Genomic DNA, 20,817 nt, shown 5'->3' with positions numbered 1-20,817 from the left:
TTGTCTCCCTAGGGCAACTCCTTTGGACCAGAGGTTTGCTCAGTGACGTGATCAGCCCCAAGGAATGCTACCTGCTCCAGGGTGGAACAGGACCTTCTCAATTTCCACATCATTCCTTTTGCCGGGCCTTCGGCTAGGTGACCACAGAGGGTTCTGTTACTTGTAGCAATCAAGACAACAGTCATACCAAGCTTTACCTTGACTGAGATTACAGGTCTGGATGGGCCTGGAATTCTTAGTCACCCACGACTTTTTCTAATAACTTCTGTTGTCTCTTTGTTAAATTTGAAAAAAAAAGTTAAAGCTAAAAGACATCTATACTCTACAAATGTCAAAAAGAATGAGACAGATTTATATATAGAAAGAACAATTTCTAAAATCTATTGATTATATAAATGTGCTTGTGAGTACACAATTTATTTCTGAAAAGACACACAAAACACTGGACAGACAGCAGTTGCCTCTGAGAATATATATACACATTTTTTTTTCACAACTGGCATATACATATTATTTTATAATCTGCCTTTAAAAATATGTTCAGGGGCACCTGGGTGGCCCAGTGGGTTGAGCCACTGCCTTCAGCTCAGGTCATGATCTCAGGGTGCTGGGATCGAGTCCCGCATCGGGCTCTCTGCTCAGCGGGGAGCCTGCTTCCCTCTGTCTCTCTCTGCCTGCCTCTCCATCTTCTTGTGATTTCTCTCTGTCAAATAAGTAAATAAATAAAATCTTTAAAAAAAAAATATGTTCAAAACATTTCCCCTTCTTACTAAATTCTCTCTCTTGATTTTGTGTGTCTGTGTACATGATACCGTATTATTCTACTAAAGGGATATGGTGTAATTAACCAACTCCTATTGCTGCACATTTAAACACCATTTTATTCGATAACTGGGTATGCACAGTGTAGCCCATGCTTCTTGATTTGGGATAAATTCCTCACAGTATGTTTGCAGGTCAAAGCGGGTATGCATATGGCTTTAAACTTCTTTCCATTTTGCCTCCCAAACTTCAGCAAGTTCCCCCTCTTCCAGGAGAGAGCATTTTCCTTAGAGTTTTGTTTCTAGCTTCCTGGAGACCATCTGTGTGACAGTCTCTACTTGTGGCATCTCTACTGCTTTCTATGGACCAGTGGGTTCTAATTTGGCCCACTGAAATGACTCTGGGTGAGGCCACATGATACTTAAATGTTCAGTATCAGATAAACGGTATTTTAAACATTAAGAAACGAATATATGATGGGGCACCTGGGTGGCTCAGTGGTTTAAGCCTCTGCCTTTGGCTCAGGTCACGATCTCAGAGTCCTGGGATCAAGGCCTGCATTTGGCTCTTTGCTCGGCGGGGAGCCTGCTTCCCCTTCTCTCTGCCTGCCTACTTGTGATCGCTCTATCAAATAAATAAAGTCTTCAAAAAAAAAAATGAATATATGAAAGTGGTCACAGGCCTACAGTCTTTTGAAGGGACAGTTGGGAGCATCATCAGTATTAAATGTCCACATTCTACACTAAGACTCTCTTAACAGCAGCCTAAAAATGGGACCAACCCAGAGACTCCACAGAATCTGGCTTCGATGACTTAACTTACTGTACAATCACACTACAGTGTCCCTGCAGTCATTAAAAATGACCATACAGATTCATTAACCTGTTTTGGCTCACAGATCCTGTTAAGAATCTGAAAAATGCTGTGTATCTTTAACTCATGAAAATACATATAGGTACAACAATGTGCTACCTCTGAATTCCACCCAAGGTAGAACACAAATTAAAATCCCGATATAGATCTTCACTGGCAAGGAAAAATAACCACACCATCCAGATACTGAGCTTTGTACTAAACAGACTAAGCCACATGCTCCCTTTGCCTGCAGTATTCCTGTAGCTGGCTCCTGATTAAGATCTCCCCACAACCTCACTTCCCAGGGGCAAACCACACCTTTGCAGTGACGTATTTGTTTACTGATTTACAGGTCTCCACCCCCACTAGACTACAGGCTCAGGAGAGCAGAGTTCAGGCCCAACTCCATTACAAGACACATCCAGCTTGCTTTTCTGTCAAACAAGAATAATCTTCACTAGTGAACATCTGCAATCATTTAATGACAAGGAAAGACCAACTTTGAACCGCAAAAAAAGGCATTCCATTCCTCTCCTCAGTAGACCTGTATTTTAGAAAAACTATTTAATAGATTCTGAATGCCACCAACTAAAGTAACATGGATATTTTTCTCTTTGGCTATGAAGTACCTATATGATATAATCAATTTTGCCTCTTGGCCCACATGGCTTAAATATTTGCTATCTGGGCCTTTATAGAGTAAGTTTGTCGATTCCTGGCCTAAAGCATTACCTTGCATAGAGAAGGCAATCCTTAAGCGTCTTATGGCCAAAAAAGGAAAAAAAAAAAGTTTCTGAAATATATGCACATTTATTTGCATAGGAAAAATAGGGAGGTAGAAAAAATAGGGAGGTATAGCCAACCAAGTGTTAGCAATGGCAATCTCTAGAAGGTCAGATTACGGGGACTTCCGCAGTCTACGCCCGCTAACATTTACTGCTGCTTGTCATCGTTCTTTCCCCACCTCGAGCACACGTTCACGTCGTCATCATTTGAGACGCAATCCGACTGCATCTTTGAGGAAGGCGCCGTGCCCTCTGGGCGCGCAATTTGGAAGGCTGGGCGCCCGCAGGTCGTGGCCGGCGGGGGTGGGGGTGGGGTCCCCCTGCTACAAAGTCTTCCTTACCAAAGCGCTGGGTCGAGGGAAAGACACAGAGCGGGAGGATCTTGGGAACCTCAATAAGCCCAGTCCCATCCCCTCCCAAGCCCATCACCTCCTAGTTCTACGCCCCGGCGTCGCCGCCCGGGACCCTCCCGGACGCACCTCACCTCGTAGTCTTCTCACCGCAGCCCCGCGGGAAGGAACTCCCCAGAGCCCTGGCCCAGCGGAAAACGGGGCCTGCCAAGCCCGCCGGCTGCGACGCGAGCCGGGGAAGACGCCGGCGCCGTGGCTAACGGTAGTCTGCGCCGTTCCAGCCGTTCCGGGGCGTAGCGCGACAGCGGCTCAACCCGCGCAAGCGCGGGAAAGCCCCTGCGCGTGCGTATTACCAGCCCCTACCGCGCGCTCGGCCACGCGCGGCTTCTTCCCGCCCGCCTTCTGCCCTCACTTCCGCGGTTTCCCGGCGACGGCCGTAAGTGAAGGGCGGAAGCAGCCCGCGAGACGAGCCGTAAACGGCTCCCTCGCGCCACTTCCGGCCGGCTTCCGCAGACGGGGCTGGTGGGCGATCGTGAGGCGCCGGAGGACGTTCCCTGCGGCCGGAGCCATGGAGATGCCTCTGCCGCCCGACGGTGAGGCCCAGCCTGGGCTCGGGGACCGTTTCTTTCTCCCTGGAATCCCTTCTCGGTCCGCCCCGCCTTCCGGGGTTTCCGGGCCTAGGAGGGGGCGGGGCTCGGCCTCCCGGGTTCGCCTGCGGCCTCTCCCGCGGGTCCCCGCATCCCCGGCGCGTGTGTGGCCCCTATCGGGACCCGTACAAGGGCGGCCTCTCCGGAGCCCAGCCCTAGGGACCCCGGCCCGGCGGACGGGGGCTGCGACGCCAGGGCCCCCGGATTTGGGCGGTCCTCGCTGACGCCCCGCGTGGCCTTTTCTCCGTCCTCCAGACCAGGAGCTTCGAAATGTCATCGACAAGCTGGCCCAGTTCGTGGCTCGCAACGGGCCCGAGTTTGAGAAGATGACGATGGAGAAGCAAAAGGACAACCCGAAATTCTCGTTTCTGTTCGGAGGCGAGTTCTACAGTTACTACAAGTGCAAGCTGGCGCTGGAGCAGCAGCAGCGTGAGTTCTCTCCAGCTCTCAGGCCGTCCCTTCCAGCTATTCCCTTCTCTGACTCCAGTTCGGGCTCCGCCACAAACCGCCTTCCTGTGGGCCGCATGCTCTGTCTCTGAAAATGGGGCAGCTGCGCCTTCATGATCCCTTCCCCTGTTCCCAGGGCCCTGCACCGAGCGGCTTCTGGGTCCGAGTGTAATGGAGAACGAGGTTATCGATTCTTTTAGGCTCCGGATCAGGGATTTTTCTGTTGTTCTTGAAGATGTGATGACTTAAGTCAGCAGGAGTAGAGTGGCTATTTCAGTGTTTTTCCGGGGTAGAAGTGAGAGAAGCTGGACAGGGACCTTCCTGGCAGGCACGGTCCAGGACCCTTTGTGAGCTCTGTGGGTCTAGCAAGATTTTTGTGCATTTCAGGTGTTTGCAGTCCAGATCCAAAAGACTTGTTTGCGTTTTAGTTTTTGGGAGATATTTGTCGATGTTCACTGGGGCTGGGTATCAGGATTCCAGCCCTGCCCTCAGAAGAGTTTAAGATGGGTTTAAGAACCCCACCGGGCTTTTAAATAATAGATAGTCACCTGGGGGTAGGGTCCCTGAGGGCAGAGCCCACCTCTGTCTTGTTCCGTGTCACATTTCTAGATGCATTGTTTGAATGAATGAAGTTGAGGCTGCCAAGTACTTGGGCATTGACTACAGGCTCCCTGAGGCCAACCAGATCCTGTTTGGGTCTTGTGCCCTGGTACGTGGTACTTAGTAGGTGTTCTATAAAAAGCTTGTGGGAAACAGCAAAGGTGCAGTGGCATGAGTAAATACAATGTTTAGGGAACGGTAAGAGAGACCATGAGAGGCCCAGCACAGCTGGAGCATGGAATGTATATAGAGGAGGGAAGGGTTTGATCTGGAGTGGTAAATGCCAGGAAGAAGGTTTGGGTTTTCTCCTGCAGTCTAGGGGTTCATCTGGTGCCCAGTTAGGTTTGAGTGGGGGTACGGGTGATTTGCCTAAAACCGTAGGCAAATTGTTGTGTTACAAAAACATGTTTTTGGAGCAGCCATTCCTTGGCCCCAGCATATCACTTTGGAAACTGCTGCTATAGGCGGCGAAAAGCTACAAGAGAGTTTGAAAGAAGGGAGAGGTGGGTCAGGTGTGTGTGGCCAGGCTGGAGGGGCCATGAGTGGAGGCTGCAGACTAGTGAGGTTAGTTGATGGTAAGGTCTGAATTCGGTCAGCAGGTTGAGTCAGATTGGGCATGGGAGCAAGTGGGGTTAAGGGGTAGAGTTCACGAACTGGGACACCATTTGGATATTGACGAGGGTGGCATAACCAGGCAGAGGACAGTGCTTTGATTCATGTGACTGTGAGGGGACCCCACTCCCTCCCTGGAAGGTCAGAAATCAGAAGCCACTTGGGACTTGGTAATGTAATGGGGGGGGAAGGATAGGGTGTTTCTAACAGGAAGATGGGAGTTCAAGAAATGCCTTCTGCAGGCAGCAGCATTTCAGCTGAGATTAGAGGATGTTTGACAGTTAGCCAGCTGGAAACAAAGAAAAGTTCACAGAGGGAAGAGCCTTGGGAGGGGCTGGGAGTGGAGGGGGCAGTAGCTCAGAGTGGGTAAAGCCCAGGGAAACGGGGATGCTTGGAATGGGCAGAGACCGGGATGCAGAAGAGGGGAGGGCTGGCTGGCCAGGGACTTAGGGATTCTCTCCGAAACTTCTGGGGAGGTCTTGGAGGATTTCAGGTCTGTGTTGCAGAGCAGGCTTAGCCATGGTGTAGCTGGCACTCCACCTTGGTAGTTTGAGGAGTGAGCCCCAAGGCTCTCCTAGAAGGGCGCTTTACAAAGTCTGCTGAAGGCCTAGTTTTTTATTTTTTGTTTTGTAAAACTTCCAATCTGTTGTGGAAAGTACACTTTTGCAAAATACAATAAAACATGATCTGTGAAACGTCAAGTTGCTATGAAGGTGCCAGGAGGCTCCCTTGGCATTTCTAGACTCGTCCAGTTCAGGTTCCACCCGGGGCTGGTGAACAGCAGCTCTCCAGCCGTGCTGTGAAGTACACGGGGCAGGAGGGGACCCAGGGAGATCAGTTCCAACGGTGATGCAAGTGACAGCAGAGTCATAGTGGTGATGGCAGGGACACGGGCTGGTGTCATCTAGGAGCATGCCTTTACCACCCAGGGTGGCTTGTTACTGCGGGATGAGGGAGAAAGATATGCCGGGACCTTCTGGGCTTCGGTTAAGGGCATAGCTATGCCGGCCACGGAGGCCGGGAGGGGCCCTGGGGAGGTGGAGCACAGGGCAAGAGGACACGCGGGCCTGTTTGAGGTTCCTTTGGAAAGTCCTTGATCAGATCATCATGCGAGGATTCCAGGATGGAGAGGGTAGAGGAAGGAGCAATGGCTCACAGCTCCTGTGTCCCACTACCCTGTGGACTGGCCCAGAGGAGCGGGCAGAACCAGGCACCCCTGCATTCAGGGGTCCGACGGAGGAAGACACAGGGGCCTGGGGGTGGCCACACAGGGCTATGTGAGACAAGGACCTGAGACAGGGCGGAGTGGCTGAGGAACAATGTCCGTGGCTTCCCTGGGGTGGGGGGTGCGCAGCCAGACTGCTGGGGGGCGACAGAAACGGGAGCAAAGAATTGAAGATGAGTCTCAGTGGTAAGATCGGTGGCAGAGGGACATGGGGCAAAGGTGTTTTTAAAGACGGGAGCTGCTCAGGAGGTGGCAGGGTTGGGACTCGAGAGATCCCATTGGGGAGGGCTGTTTGTCTACCAGCAGCCATGATCTGGGTTCAGCAGGGGCCTGGGTGAAGGGTCTAGGGGGATGTGTGTGGTCGCAGCTGGAAGGCCGGTGGGCCAGGCCAGATGGTGGGTGGGAAAGGGGGCAAGGTAACGTCACACTGAAAAGTGTCCAGGGCTAGGACCCTGTCAGTGGGGGGCAGGGCAGGAGGGGCCGGGCACAGAGTGAGGGGTCTGCAGCACCTCACAGGGGTTCTTGTGGGTGGGAGTCTAGGCAGGGGTTGGAGCTGCCAGAGCGGCAGCCGAGGGATTGCCTTCTCATGGGGGCCACCTTTCCTCCTCTCCCACCAGTCATCTGCAAGCAGCAGGCCCCAGAGTTGGAGCCAGCCGCGGCCCTGCCCCCCCTGCCCCAGCCCCCGCTGGCCCCGGCGGCGCCCATCCCGTCAGCCCAGGGAGCCCCATCCATGGACGAGCTCATCCAGCAGAGCCAGTGGAACCTGCAGCAGCAGGAGCAGCACCTGTTAGCCCTCCGACAGGTACGGGGCCTGCTCCTCCCCACCCCCTCACCGCCTCCCCTCTGGCCCAAGCTACGTGCCAGGAACTCAGCCTGTGCCTCTAGGTTTGCATAGCAGCAGGCAGAAGAATGCTTCACCACACACGGGCTGTGTCTCCCCGGGGCTGCCACCACCTGTGGTGTTTTAGCTCAACCCCTGACACCGGACAAACTGTTGCTGCTCCTTGTGGGTGAAATGATTCCACAAGCTCTCTGCTCAGACACCCTTTGTGCGGGGCGGACGCCCACAGGTGGGGCCACGTTAGGAACCGTGAAGTAACTGTGCAGGCCAGGTGGCCTCTAGTGCCCTTGGCTCCAGCTCCTACTCACTAGGTCACCCCAGGCTATTGTAGGGAAAGACCCTTTTGTCCTGGTTAGTCATCATCTGATTTTTTGGCCAAAGTACAATAGGATGAAATGTTTGAAAAACAAGACAAGTAAGAAACAAGAGCTCTGAAGCACTAGCCCCGCTTTTATTACTGGATGCAAGATGTAAAGTTACCATCATTCTGCTGAAAACAACTCTAGAATGTTCCCCCTTAGTTTCCACACAGTGCTTGTCAGGGATTGGGGGACCTGACTGCCCAAGCCCGCAGCAGCTCTGGGCCTCAGCGGATCTAGTCGGTGAGGCCCCGCGTCCCAATTTAATTCCCATTTCCCTGACTGCCTGTGTGGTTGCTCACCTTTCCCTTGACTGGCGACCGTTTGGACATCTTCTCAGTGTTGTCGTCTGTCCACCCCGTCCCTCCGTTTTCTTTCTGTTTTTGTTGATTTGCTGAGGTTCCTTGTTCTTTTGGGTGTTCGTTCTTCCATCTGTCACCTCGGGGCAGACATCGTCTCCTGCTGTGTCCTGGTTTGTTTTATCCTGAGTCTGCTGCGGTAATGGCTGTGACCATGACTGCCCCAGGAGCCTGTCTCGGGGTTTGAGGGTGACATCCTGGCACCAGGAGTAGGGCACCGAGAAGCCAGGCTCTCCCTAGGCCGAGGTCCTCCTCACGCAGTCTCCATCCTGCTCGGCTTCCTAGGAGCAGGTGACCGCGGCTGTGGCCCACGCCGTAGAGCAGCAGATGCAGAAGCTCCTGGAGGAGACCCAGCTGGACATGAATGAGTTTGACAACCTGCTGCAACCTATCATCGACACCTGCACCAAAGATGCCATCTCGGTGAGGGCAGGTGGCAGGGGGGTGCTTCCAAAACAGGTGCTCCCGATGAGGGGGACACTCCCAGGCTGGGCTGCTCCAGAGGAGGCCTGTCTCTCCCTAGCCTTTCCTCTTGAGCACGGGGTGGGGTGGGGAGAGGGGGTGGGACAGCCTGTGGGCAAGGTGTGCTGCTCCCAGGCGGAAGGCAGGTGGCAGCTCAGCGTGCCCCTGAGCCCCGGGACGCCGTGCCCCCGGGCTATGCCCTCGCACCCCCGTGCCCCTGCATGCGCCCTGACTCAACCGCCAGCCTGGCTCTTGCAGGCTGGGAAGAACTGGATGTTCAGCAATGCCAAGTCCCCGCCACACTGTGAGCTGATGGCGGGCCACCTCCGGAACCGCATCACGGCCGACGGGGCGCACTTCGAGCTGCGGCTGCACCTCATCTACCTGATCAACGACGTCCTGCACCACTGGTAAGGGCCCCGCTGGACTGCGCCTCTCCACTGGCGTCTGCCGGCCCTCCGCGGGGCTGCGCTCATAGCCTGGCCTGCCCGGGGACTGGTGGGGGGGGTAACTTGTCCAGAGACCCCAGAGGAGGGTTGGTCTGAGCCATGAGCTCACCATCGGAGGACACCCCGCGCCCCTACATCTTGGCCTCGTCACGGGCCACTGTCTCTTCCTCGCTGTCCTCGGGGAAGCATCTGGGTGTCTTTCCATGTCCGTCTCTCTCCAGCGCCAGCTTCTCTGCGCGTGATCTACACACAGACACAGCCCTGTCCCCTGACTGCGCTGCTACAGGATCCCTCCCAGGGGTCCTCTCTGCTGCCCTCTCTCCCGCCCCTTCCCCCGGCCCTCCCGAGGCCAGGCCGGTGTTTGCAGCGTCTGCTACCCTGATGCTAGAGGGTCACTTGACAGACCCCGACAGCTGGGCCAGAGCAGGCCCGGGGAGGGGATCGGCGGAAGCACACGTTGGTGGCGAGACCAGTCCTTAGCCGTCCAGACTGGCTGCCAAGTTTGGCTTTGAGCTTGGCCTGGCTGAAGGGGACAGTTCCCGTGAGAGCAGCAGAAATGGATTCTGCCTCTCCCCGACCCTTCCCCCGTCTTGCCCCATCGCCTACTGCGTTCGTGCAGCCTGGGTCCCTGCCCCTCCACTCCCTGTTTCCTGGGCCACACAGGTGGCTCTGTTGCCACTTGGCCACTCCCTGCCTCGTCACTCCTTTATTCCTTTGCTGTTGGGAGACCGGCAGCTGCTCAGAACCTTCTTTGCTCTTCTGCTTCCACCAGCCGCTGTGCTGACCAGGGCAGCTCTGCAGAGACACAGCCCATGGCTGGCGGTCGTCCTGCCGGGCTCCTCTTGAGTTGTGCTCTGTCTAGGAGCCCTGTGCGCTCACCCTGTCCTCCCCTCCCCTCTCTTCCCATTCCCGCCCCTCCCCTCCTCTTCCCTGCCCTCCCCATCCCCAGCTGACTCTGAGCACCTCCGGTGAGCTTGGTGATGGGAGGGCTTCTGGCTGCTCGCCTCCTGCCCTGCTTCCTCCTCTAGGAGACACCACATGTGCCATCAGCCTCTGCCGCCCTCCATGCCCATTCACATGTGCAGCGCCCCGGGAGGATGGGAGGGCAGGCTGCCTCATGTCCCTAGATGCCTGGCCTGTCTGGCACCCTCCCTCTGGTTCCTAGAAGTGGGGCTCAAGCTGAGGTCTTGTGCGTAGGGGGTGACAGGGCTGAGTGAGGCCGTGTGGACAGCTGGGGCTCCTACGGGTCTTGGGTCTGTGGGTCCGTGTGTCCTTGTGCCACCCCTGGAGGGAGGCTTATTTTACTGATCAGGAGACCAAGGTGACAGGCTCTTCTTTTCCTCCTTCCACTGCTGTCCGTCTGTCCCTTGGGCCCAGTTGCCAGCACAGGTCTTAGAGGGAGCCCAGCCCTTGTCCCAGCTGGGTTGGGGGCCCACGTCCCAAGAAGGCAGAGGGTGCTGTGGCTGGAGCCGCAATGGTAACGGGCGCGTGGCCGGGTCCCGCCCCAGGGCCCTGACGCGCGGAAGGTCTCTCCCTCACAGCCAGCGCAAGCAGGCCAGGGAGCTGCTGGCCGCCCTGCAGAAAGTCGTGGTGCCCATCTACTGCACCAGCTTCTTGGCCGTGGAGGAGGACAAGCAGCAGAAGATCGCCCGGGTATGTGGGGCAGCTGGGAGAGGCGGGGGCCAGGGGGCGGAGAGGGACAGGGTGGTGGAGATGCTAGGTTTCCTGCTGACGCAGCCTCTCCCTCCTCCCCTGCATCCAGCTCCTGCAGCTCTGGGAGAAGAATGGCTATTTTGACGACTCCATCATCCAGCAGCTACAGAGCCCGGCCCTGGGGCTCGGCCAGTACCAGGTGGGTGCTCTCTCCACCCACACGGCGCTCTGGCTGCCACCGCATGTTCCCAGAAGTCATGTGGCCCCCAGCTCCCTCCTGGGGAACTGGCGATTTCAAAGGCCAGGTAGCACTTTCCAAACGGGGCTCCCGCCTGTGTCTCTGGAATGGTGGTGAGCAGCAGCCTCTGGAGAACCCCGTCCCATCCACTGTGACCACTGAGCCCCTCCCAGGTGAGCCCGCCTGACATTTCCTGGTGCCCTTGTGGCCAGCTTCCCCTGTCCACCAGGCACGGCTCCTGGTGGTGTCTTTGGCTTGTCGGCTCTGGTCCTCAGGGCCAGCTTCTGCATGTCGGAAGCATAAGCAAGCCTCGGTGTCGTCTGGGCTGCCGTGGTCTGATTATGTAGGCAGCGTTCCCTGTGTGTATGTCTGTCTTCTCGCCGGGGAGGCGTCTGCTCAGAGGATGGGGTGGGGGTTGCACAAGGCGGGCTGGGAGGGCCGCCCAGGTCTCCTTGGCCACCTCTGCTGTGACGCCGGCATCACAGCCCTATCCGCAGCTGCTAGAAGAAAAGGCAGAGCTCACGCCCCTTTTTCTCAGGTGGAAAGCTGTCGTTGTTCTGAAAAGATTTGGTTGAATGTCAGAAGCTGTGTTGGCTGCGTCCTCTGATGGTCTTGAGGGCCACCCCGCTGCTGGGCAGCTTTCATACTCAGCCCAAGTGAGGAACGCGGGTGTCATGCTTTTAAAATTTCTCCCGCTTGTTCTGTTAAGTAAAGCAGCAGACTTACTGCACCTTGTCACAGTGACGTGAACTGCTTTGTTTCTCCTGATTTTCTTCTTTCACTGCAGCTCACATTTACTCAGCTGCCCTGGTCCGTGTCCCTGTTATCTCACCAAGTTCTCCCCCGAAATCCTTGGAGGATAGGTCCTGTTGCTCTGTTTTATAGCTGAGGAAGTCGAGGCTCAGCAGGGTTGTGACTTCCTCAAAGCTGGGCAGCGAGTGAGCAGCACAGCCCGTGACAGCGGGCTGGAACACTCGTCCAGGTCGTGTCTGTAACGGTTGTGCCAGAGGACAGGGTGTGGCTCTTCTTGCCCCTTCCTGGGATCAGTGAATCACGGACTTCGCTGCAGCCAGCATCCTTGTCACCGGTTTGGGGCTAGATTTAGATGATCTGTGCTTGTTGGGACTGCATTTTTCGTTTTACGGGACCATCCCCTCCCTGCCTGCTCACCCGAGGGACTGCCTTGAATTCCTCCGGCTTTCCAGGGCTCGTCCCGAGTGGCTCCGGAAGGGCTGGGACTCGGCAGCAGGCTCCGAGGCATCTGTCGTGAGTGTCGGCCACTCTCCTCTCTCTCTGCCAGGCGACACTTATCAACGAGTATTCCTCGGTGGTCCAGCCGGTGCAGCTCGCCTTCCAGCAGCAGATCCAGACCCTCAAGACGCAGCACGAGGAGTTTGTCAACAGCCTGGCCCAGCAGCAGCAGCAGCAGCAGCAGCAACAGCAACAGCAGATTCAGATGCCGCAAATGGAGGCCGAGGTCAAGGCCACCCCGCCGCCGCCCGCCCCGCCGCCGGCCCCCACGCCCGCCCCTACCATCCCACCAACCACCCAACCTGGTACGGAGCTCCCTGGGGGGGCCGCTCCTAGAAAGCAGCCTTCTCCCCCAGGGAAGGGCTCTGGTTCTAGGATCTGTTTCCAAATGCCAAGCCTGGGGGGTTCACAGGCAGATGCCCCCAAACCTTACCACTCAGGTGATTACTCCCAGGGAACAGGGGAAAAGCTGCCCAAATGAGTTTCTGAGACCAGGCTTTTACACCGGATGGGCAAAGAGAAGGAATTACGGATATCAGGCATCATCCCTTGCAAACAAAGATGCAGAAATACTTCCCATCTGAAATCTAACCAAGTATTAAAAAAATAAAATAATGATGCGGTAATAGGCTTTCCCCCAGGCATGTGTAAGGATGGTTTAGCACTTAGAAGTCTCATCAGACAACAGATGAGGTGGGAAACGATCTTTCAAGTGATTGAAGAAGAGATTTTTAATAAAATTCAGTGATGAAAATTTTGGAGCAAACTAGGTACAGAATAAGTTAAGGTATTTATCTGAAAGCTCTCAAAGGGGTGTGTCCCCGGTGAGGGCAGCCTCCCCGCCTCTCGCCGCCTTCCTGGAGGCCATCGGTTTCGGGCGGCTTCACGCAGCCAGGATTTCCCGAGAGGTAAAGGCCCAGCCTGAGTTGGTCCCGGGTGTTACTGAACATGGTTTCAGGAGGCGCCCGCTGACCATTGCCACCACCAACCAACTTCTTGTCTGGCTCTAGATGACAGCAAGCCTCCCATCCAAATGCCCGGCTCCTCCGACTATGACGCCTCAGGAGGAGTCCAGGATCCTGCCGCGGCCGGCCCCCGGGGTCCAGGGCCCCACGATCAGATCCCGCCCAACAAACCTCCGTGGTTTGACCAGCCTCATCCTGTCGCTCCTTGGGGCCAACAGCAGGTATTTTCCTAGACTTGTGGTAGGGGTGGGCAGGCGGTCCCCTGTGCGGGTCTGGGGGCTGGGCTGGGCTGGCTTGCTGGGGAAACAGGTTCTGCAGTGGCTGGGTGGGGGGGCAGGGCAGGACAGTCTGGGCCTCACACCCATGCCCCATGCCAACATCCGGGCCTCTTAGGAGCAGTGGTCCCTGTGTTCCTGTGAGGGCTGGGCAGTTTCGAATGGTCCATTACAGCAGGGTGAGCGGGGTTCTGTTCCTTCTCTAATTCAGCCAGCATGGCGCCAACATTCTGTCTCCCTGGAAAGAACACTACTCACGTAAGGAAAGGGAAGGTCAGACGTGTAGGACTGGCAGTGTTTTCTGGGGCAGAGGTGCTGGTCACTCCCTCTGGTTCTTTGAGCTCAGAAACTTCTAGGCCAGGGCAGGGGTCATCTTATCCAGTGTAGCATGACTGGAAAACACCAGAAACATCCACTTGCTCTCTGGCCACTGGATCTGATCTCATGGAGCCTTTGGGTGCAGCCCTGGCCTCTCCTGGACATCCACCTTCCCCTTGACAGGACCCAGTGATTGCGGCCCTGCTAGGTGACTCTGTGGTGAGGACGGGAGGGAAACGGCTCTAGACTGATAAGAGGGGCTTGTGGCTTTGAGTTACCTGTTGCACCTGTGCCCCCCCACCCCCCCGCCCCAGAACCTGAGGTTTAGGAGAATAGATTTAATTTCACAGAAGATTGGGCCTCCCCGTAAAGACAGCTCCCACTTACGAGCGCCCAGTGATATCACGCATCTTATGGGTACCCTCTGATGGTACACCATCGTGTAGGTGTCTCAGGGTCACTTCTGGGGACTGGTAGGTTGGGCTTAGGACAACAAGGGTCCCCTTGCTGAGGGTCTGCTTTGGGACACAGGTACACTTGGTCTGGCCTGCCCACGTGGGATCTTAACACATTTTGAAATAACATTTTTTAAATATTAGTTTACTGATTGATGTATTGATTTGATTTGATTTTTGGTATGTGGGGCTTGAACTCAATGGCCCCGAGATGATGATCTGAGCCGAGATCAAGAGTCGGATGTCACCGATGGAGCCACCCAGGTGCTCTGAAGTAATAACTGTATTTAGAATGTGGCTTCTAACCTCTTGAAAGACCTGAGGGTGTGGTGTGGCCCAGGTCCACCTCTGCTGGCAGTCAGCAGGGCCAAGCAGCTGTAACCCTAAAGATGGGCCCCCTGGTCATCCAGTCCTCGGTACATCCCACTGTGGCCATGAGTTTGGGGTTAAAATCCCGGTTTCAAGTCTCATAGCCGCTGGGTGAGATCTAGAGCTCATGTTGTCTCCCACTACAGAAAGAGCGACCTTTCCTGAGATGGGGTTTGAGGGCAAGTAGTTACTATGGGAGCTGACCCAAAAGACTACCCAGAGCAGAGGTTAAGTGACACGGAGGGGGCTGTCATCAGGGCAGGTGTCTACCATGGGCCCCCGGGGTGCAGCTCCTCCTTGCACTCCGCAGGCCGTGGGGGATGCACCCTTGCATGAGCCACCAAGGGGTACAGGAACTGGGACGCGTCTGCCGGCTTCCAGGTCAGGCTGCCAAGCTGGGAGTGTTGGCATCCCTGGCACTTGGGGCCCACCCAGCTCCAATGCAGACATAGGAAACCCTCAGCGGAGGTGTAGGTCTGAGCCTAGGAGCGCGCACAGGCACCCCAACCCTCACTGCACGGCTGAGCAGAGGAGGCCGCACCACCTCAGGGCCGGGTCGCCTCCATGGCTGGAGAGCCACACTGCCGAGGTGTGCCCGGTGTAGGCCAGGCCTCGGGAGGGGCTCACGTCCATTCTTTGCCTTGCAGCCTCCCGAGCAGCCGCCCTACCCGCATCATCAGGGTGGGCCGCCCCACTGTCCCCCCTGGAACAACAGCCACGAGGGCATGTGGGGCGAGCAGCGTGGGGACCCCGGCTGGAATGGCCAGCGTGACGCGCCCTGGAACAGCCAGCCCGACCCCAACTGGAACAGCCAGTTTGAGGGCCCCTGGAACAGCCAGCACGAGCAGCCGCCCTGGGGTGGGGGCCAGCGTGAGCCACCCTTCCGCATGCAGCGGCCGCCGCACTTCCGAGGGCCCTTCCCGCCCCACCAGCAGCATCCGCAGTTCAACCAGCCGCCGCACCCCCACAACTTCAACCGCTTCCCGCCCCGCTTCATGCAGGACGACTTCCCCCCACGGCACCCCTTCGAGCGGCCACCCTACCCTCACCGCTTCGACTATCCCCAGGGGGACTTCCCTGCCGGTGAGTGCGAGGGTGCCCTCTGTGGGGACTGTCCTGTGTCCGGGAAGCGCTTCCCTCTCCTGCTTCTTGTTTCCTGAGGCGGTGCTGGCAGCTGTTTGCGGGAAACCCCCCCGCAGTGGCCACCCCCCCACCCCCCCATGGCCAGGAGGGTCCTACTTGACATCAGTTGCAGGACCTGGGAGGTCCCCTGAGTCAGGGTGACAAGCCGGGGGTCATGGGATGGTGTAGAAGTCCCGTCTGGGCCCTCAGGCACATGACACACTGGGCTGGCAATAGAGCTGAAGTCTCATTCTGCTGCCCACACACCTGGGGAGGAGGAAAGGCATGAGCCTTCTGGAAGGACAGTTGCAAGCTCCGCAGCAGACAGGCAGGCAGGGCAGGGAGTCTAGGGGCCTTCCCTGTTCCCTGTCCCGCTGTTTTAACAGCTTTTTTCATTGCCTTTCTTGGAAGAATCTATAGAGTTGTTGGGTTTTTTTTCTTTTCAAAAAAAAATTATTTCTACTCTGTCGCCTCTTTTATTTTTGCTTTAAACTCCATTCTCGGCTACAAGTTTAGCCGAGACCAAGGAGCACATGTATTCGCCGGTCCACGCTTCCCGGGGCCATGGTAACAAAGTGCATGTGGCAGGCGCTTCCACCAGCTCCGGGGGCTGGAAGTCAGAGACCACCGGGTCTTCTTCCCGTCATCGTGTCCTCCTCCCTCTGGGCGCATTGGTGTCCTGCCAGTTGTGTCGGATCGGGGTCCACCTGCGGGATCTCCCCTCAAGTGAATCACCTTTTAGAAATGCCCTGTCTCCAAAGACAGTGGTAGTGATCGGCCCATAATGTTGCTCCTTTAAGGTTTTGTGATTGCCCTGGTTTTCCCTTCCCCCTTGAGTGGTGGTATGGGTGCAGGCCAGGTCGCCCCCATTCCGGCTCCTCCCCAACTAGCTACACAACCCCGGGCAGCGCGAACAGGAGAGGAGGTTCTGGGCAGCACTGCCCAGCAGTGGGTGGTGGGCCCTCTGTGAACGCCTCCCACGGGCACCTGTCCCCTTGCAGATCATGGCCGCATTGTCCTCACTGCCCTGCTCACAGCTGCCCGGTAGGCCTGAAAGGAGTTTTTGTTTTGCAGAGATGGGACCCCCTCACCACCACCCCGGCCACCGCATGCCTCATCCTGGGATCAACGAGCACCCACCCTGGGGTGGGCCCCAGCACCCTGACTTCGGCCCTCCTCCCCATGGCTTCAATGGGCAGCCCCCCCACATGCGGCGACAGGGCCCTCCCCACATCAACCATGATGACCCTAGCCTGGTCCCCAACGTGCCCTACTTCGATCTGCCTGCAGGGCTTATGGCCCCCCTCGTGAAGGTAACATCACCACGGCGAGCGCCCAGCTTCATAGCACACGCTGGTGCCGGCTTCTGGGCCTCCGTGTAACAATCTCAGACGTGGAGCCCAGTTCCCAGCAGGGGACAGACAGACACTGCTTCTCGGGGTCCCTTCCCGCTCGTTGCTATGCCCAGCAGACATGACTAGTCAGTGGGAACGTGTCCGAGCCAACGCCTCTTCCTCAGGCGAAAACGAGCAAGGCCTGTGTCCCGTCTGCTCGCTCTCCACGCGTCCCTCCCGGTGCTACACGCTTTGCGGCCGTGAGTGGGCTGGGCCGGGCCGGGCACGAGGTGCGGGTCCTCTTGATCCCGGCCCTGGGAAGCTGCCTTGTTCAGGGGCTGACAGTGAAGACCTTTCTTAGAGAAGGGGTGGCCTCCGAGCTGGGCCTGCAGGGAACACAGGGAGGGGCAACGCTGAGGGTGTGCGGGGAGCAAGGCTAGGTTGGGAGCAGCTCCGGAGATGTGCTGGCGGGGCAGGGCGCTTCCCGTGGCTCCTGAGGCCCCATGGGACTAGAAGTTGAGAGGGGCCACACGGGGGTAGCAAGGGGTGCAAGCTGAGCTGGCTTCTGGCGACGGGGTTCCCTGGATTGGGCGGAGGCTGCTATGACCTGGGAGGCGGCCCCGGGATAGGACTTGGGAGCACAGGGCAGAAGTCTCCAGGTGGCAGCATCTGGGATCCCCGTCATGTCTCAGTAAACCAAGGGGTCTTACTGTCACCTCAGCTTGGAGTGTGTGTGTCATGTCTGGAGAGAGTACTTGGTGTGTGGTGTGTGTCTGGAGAGGGAACTTGGCCCCAAAGCACTCTTCCGCCACCTCGCCTAAGAGTCAGATCATTGATGTGGCTGCGGCCTTGGTGGGATTCCCCAGGAAGGGCAGCAGGAGGAGCTAGTGTCCAGGGTAACCCTGTATCCCCCGACCCTGCTCCCCCAGTCACCACAGCACCCTGGGTGGGCATGAGGGGGGTTCTGGCAGGGCGTGTCTGAGAATTGTGTTTTCCTCTACAGCTGGAAGACCATGAGTACAAGCCTTTGGACCCAAAAGACATCCGCCTCCCACCCCCCATGCCGCCCAGCGAGAGGCTCTTGGCAGCCGTGGAGGCCTTTTATAGTCCCCCTTCCCATGACAGGCCCAGAAACAGGTATGGCGCTTGGGGACCAGGGATGGGGCTGGGCTGGGCTTGGGGTCCTCTGTCCCCTTCTTCTGGCCTGACTTCTGCCTGGATTGGCTTCGTGAGAAGGACTGCTAATGAGCACGCCTTCTGCCCCAGGTGGTATGAGGCCCAGCTGAGGATCAGGGCAGGCTGTACAGTGCTAGGCCGGGTTACGGCCCGTCTCGCCCTTGGCTGTGGTAATAAGTGTCACACATATGGTGTCTCTCAACCAAGGGCCTCTCTAGTGGGGACACATTAGAACAAATTGGCCTCTCAGGTGTGGCGTATTTCAGACTATGTGCTTATGTGCCCCAAGCTTTGTCACGAGAACACCCCACCACCACCACCAGGACACCCTCCAACGGACTCGTCACCAGTCCAGCTAAAACTGTCTCCTGCCCTGTTCTGGGTCACAGGCCTGTCCATCTAGGAGTCAGAGCTCCTTTGTCCCCAGCTAGATAAAGGCCATAAGAGCCACCTGAGCTATTTCGGGAAACATTGATGTGGAAAAGGCATGCGAGCCAGGCCTGTGCCCAGCCTCTCTGCTTCCCCGTGTGAGGAAGGGCTGCCCGTGGTGCCGGACCCGGCTCAGCGTCCAAGGGAATGAGGGAGGGGAGGAAAGCCTGGTGGGCTTCACTACTGCCGACTTGCACGAGTTCCCTGCGGGAGGGAGGCTGGCAGAGTCACACAGGAACTGCCCGTGTCTTACAGTGAAGGCTGGGAACAGAACGGCCTCTACGAGTTCTTCCGAGCGAAGATGCGGGCACGGCGGCGGAAGGGCCAGGAAAAGCGCAACAGGTGAGGGCCCAGGTGCCCATGCATGGTCAGCCTGCGTTGCGAGCTAGAGCAGGCCCGAGGCACTGTTAGATACCCCGGCAGACCCGCCATCCAGTCACGCCCTCGGCCATCCTGGCTCCCCTGACGGGCAGACGGAGGGAGGACCGGTCTCTGCTTGGTTCTGGGGTGGGTTTTCCCCACAAGGCCCCAGTGAACACCTAAGACGCCAGCCCCAGAGGAGTTTGCCGTCATGTGTGATCAGCTGTGACCTGGAGTCCTCTGAGGGGAATGGGCAGGTCTGGGTGCAGGGTGCACCCAAAGGTGCAGCCTGGGGTCTTCCAGAAAGTTCGAGGTGCACCACTCACCAGGCCTCTCTCTGCAGTGGCCCCTCCCGGTCTCGGAGCAGATCCAAAAGCCGAGGGCGCTCTTCTTCCCGCTCCAACTCAAGGTCGTCCAAGTCCTCTGGCTCGTACTCCAGGTCCAGATCGCGCTCCTGCTCCCGCTCCTACTCCCGCTCCCGCTCCAGGTAGGCTGGGGGCCGTGCGCGTGGACTGGGGCCCCTCGGTGGCACCCGTGGCCGCGCCCACCGCCCGCTCTGTCCTCCCTGCAGGAGTCGCAGCCGCTCCCGCTCCTCCCGCAGCCGCTCCCGCTCCCGCTCGCGCTCCCGCTCCAAGTCCTACTCCCCAGGAAGGAGACGTCGGTCACGGTCCCGGAGCCCCACCCCGCCGTAAGATTTCTGTCTTAACTGTCCAGCGACCGCTGGTAGCGCTGGACGCCTCTGATGCTTTGCTGTGAATGTTGAAAGCTGTCGCTAGAAGATGTGCCCCCGGTGGTCCGTGCCGAGGCGGCCCCTCAGGGACCGCGAATTCTAGCGCAGTGACAGTGGCACCTCACCTCTCACCTCGCTCGTACCTCCCGTGGTAACGTTGTAAAGCCTGAGGTAGCGGCGGGCTGTCTCTCAGCCGTTGGGGGTTCCGTGCGACCTGCCCTTGCCACTCAGTGTGGGGCAGGGCCCGGGGTAGGAGCTCCCCTAGCCGGCTGGCGAAGATGACGAAGAAGAATGCTAGAGACCCAGGATGTGTGTGTGTGTCCCTCTAACACTGGTGAATGTTCACACGCGCCACACGCTGTAATATTCTAAGAGTTTTCATTCCAATAAATGTATCGACTTTTTTTTAAAAAACGTAACCTGTCTTAATTTTAGTTCCTCGGCTGGTCTGGGTTCTAATTCAGCACCTCCTATACCTGATTCAAGGCTCGGGGAAGAGAACAAAGGACATCAGATGCTGGTGAAAATGGGTAAGGTTCCTGGGAAGGACCACCACCCGCTTTGGGCTTTCGGGGCTGGGGAGCCAGAGACGGTTCCGGCTCGCTCAGAACGAGAGAGGGCGAAGCCGCACGCTTCTCGCTGGGCGTTCTTTCTAACCACAGCAGCCTCACGTGTGTAAAGCACACGGGCGCATGTCATGCAGCTCTGCACAGGAAGTCTTGTTTAAATTCATGGATAAAGGGGCCAGATTTCGACTTCCGTGCATTGTAACCGCCCTCCCCCCTTTCTTCTTAAGGCTGGAGTGGATCTGGTGGCCTCGGCGTGAAAGAGCAAGGGATTCAGGACCCCATCAAGGGGGGGGACGTCCGGGACAAGTGGGACCAGTACAAGGGTGTGGGCGTGGCCCTGGACGACCCCTACGAGAACTACCGCAGGAACAAGAGCTACTCCTTCATCGCCCGCATGAAGGCCAGAGATGAGTGCAAGTAGGCGCTCCGCGGGCAGGAGCCGCGCCTCGGCTACTGCGTTGGGCCGTTGGGAACTTCCTGGCTCCCTGGCAGTGACAGACTGTAGGGACAGCTCGGGGGAGCGACAGAAGAGAAGGAAGACACTAGCTTGCCTAGGGAGAGTACCATGCTCCAGAGTGTGGGCCCCGCCTGCAAACCAGCTCCCTGCAGAAGCCAGAACCCGCCCGGAGATGCCCCGGCCACCCAGCCACGAGCCTCCTTCCCTCACCAGAGAAGCAAGAAACACGAGAGCCTCCAACCCTGGATACGAAGCCCCCTCGCCTGAAGGCACGGCCGTTCCGCACCTCCCCGCAGTCCGCTCTTAGGCCTGGAGGAGCGCGGAGGACCGGCCCCAGGCCGGGCGCCGCTGACACACAGAAAA

General features: G+C 57.5%; 1 protein-coding gene and 1 long non-coding RNA gene across 3 annotated transcripts; one reads left to right on the top strand and one right to left on the bottom strand.

Moving 5' to 3' along the window:
* Window positions 1-383: 383 nt before the first annotated feature.
* On the bottom strand, window positions 384-3,144 carry LOC131823703 (uncharacterized). Its single transcript, XR_009350646.1, has 2 exons — window positions 2,887-3,144; window positions 384-703 (listed from the first exon to the last, which is right to left on the bottom strand). It is a non-coding gene; the product is annotated as an uncharacterized LOC131823703 (long non-coding RNA).
* A 70-nt stretch (window positions 3,145-3,214) lies between these two features.
* CHERP (calcium homeostasis endoplasmic reticulum protein) lies at window positions 3,215-20,812 on the top strand. Of its 2 annotated transcripts, none has more exons than XM_059160374.1 (17): window positions 3,215-3,345; window positions 3,655-3,828; window positions 6,901-7,085; window positions 8,128-8,265; window positions 8,563-8,714; window positions 10,295-10,406; window positions 10,516-10,605; window positions 11,945-12,200; window positions 12,906-13,081; window positions 14,925-15,360; window positions 16,474-16,712; window positions 17,737-17,870; window positions 18,594-18,680; window positions 19,042-19,185; window positions 19,270-19,386; window positions 19,864-19,958; window positions 20,225-20,812. In XM_059160374.1, exons 1-17 carry the CDS (start codon window positions 3,321-3,323, stop codon window positions 20,416-20,418), a joined length of 2,754 nt encoding a protein of 917 aa, XP_059016357.1. In that variant the 5' UTR covers window positions 3,215-3,320; the 3' UTR covers window positions 20,419-20,812. The 2 variants fall into 2 exon arrangements, with proteins under 2 accessions (XP_059016357.1, XP_059016356.1); XM_059160373.1 differs by having other exon boundaries at window positions 10,262-10,406.
* The last annotated feature ends 5 nt before the right edge of the window (window positions 20,813-20,817 follow it).

The sequence above is a fragment of the Mustela lutreola genome, chromosome 2, assembly GCF_030435805.1.
Source record: "Mustela lutreola isolate mMusLut2 chromosome 2, mMusLut2.pri, whole genome shotgun sequence".
Lineage (NCBI taxonomy): Eukaryota > Metazoa > Chordata > Mammalia > Carnivora > Mustelidae > Mustela > Mustela lutreola.
The sequence above is the reverse complement of the archived record's forward strand: the minus strand, read 5'-3'. Positions and strand labels throughout refer to the sequence as shown.

Excerpts from the sequence above, each read along its gene's own strand:
- CHERP (XM_059160373.1), top strand. The coding sequence starts at position 3,321 with ATGGAGATGCCTCTGCCGCCCGACG. Across the intron at positions 15,361-16,473 it reads CCAGGGGGACTTCCCTGCCG|AGATGGGACCCCCTCACCAC; the intron begins GTGAGTGCGAGG and ends TTTGTTTTGCAG. Across the intron at positions 19,186-19,269 it reads TACTCCCGCTCCCGCTCCAG|GAGTCGCAGCCGCTCCCGCT; the intron begins GTAGGCTGGGGG and ends TCCTCCCTGCAG.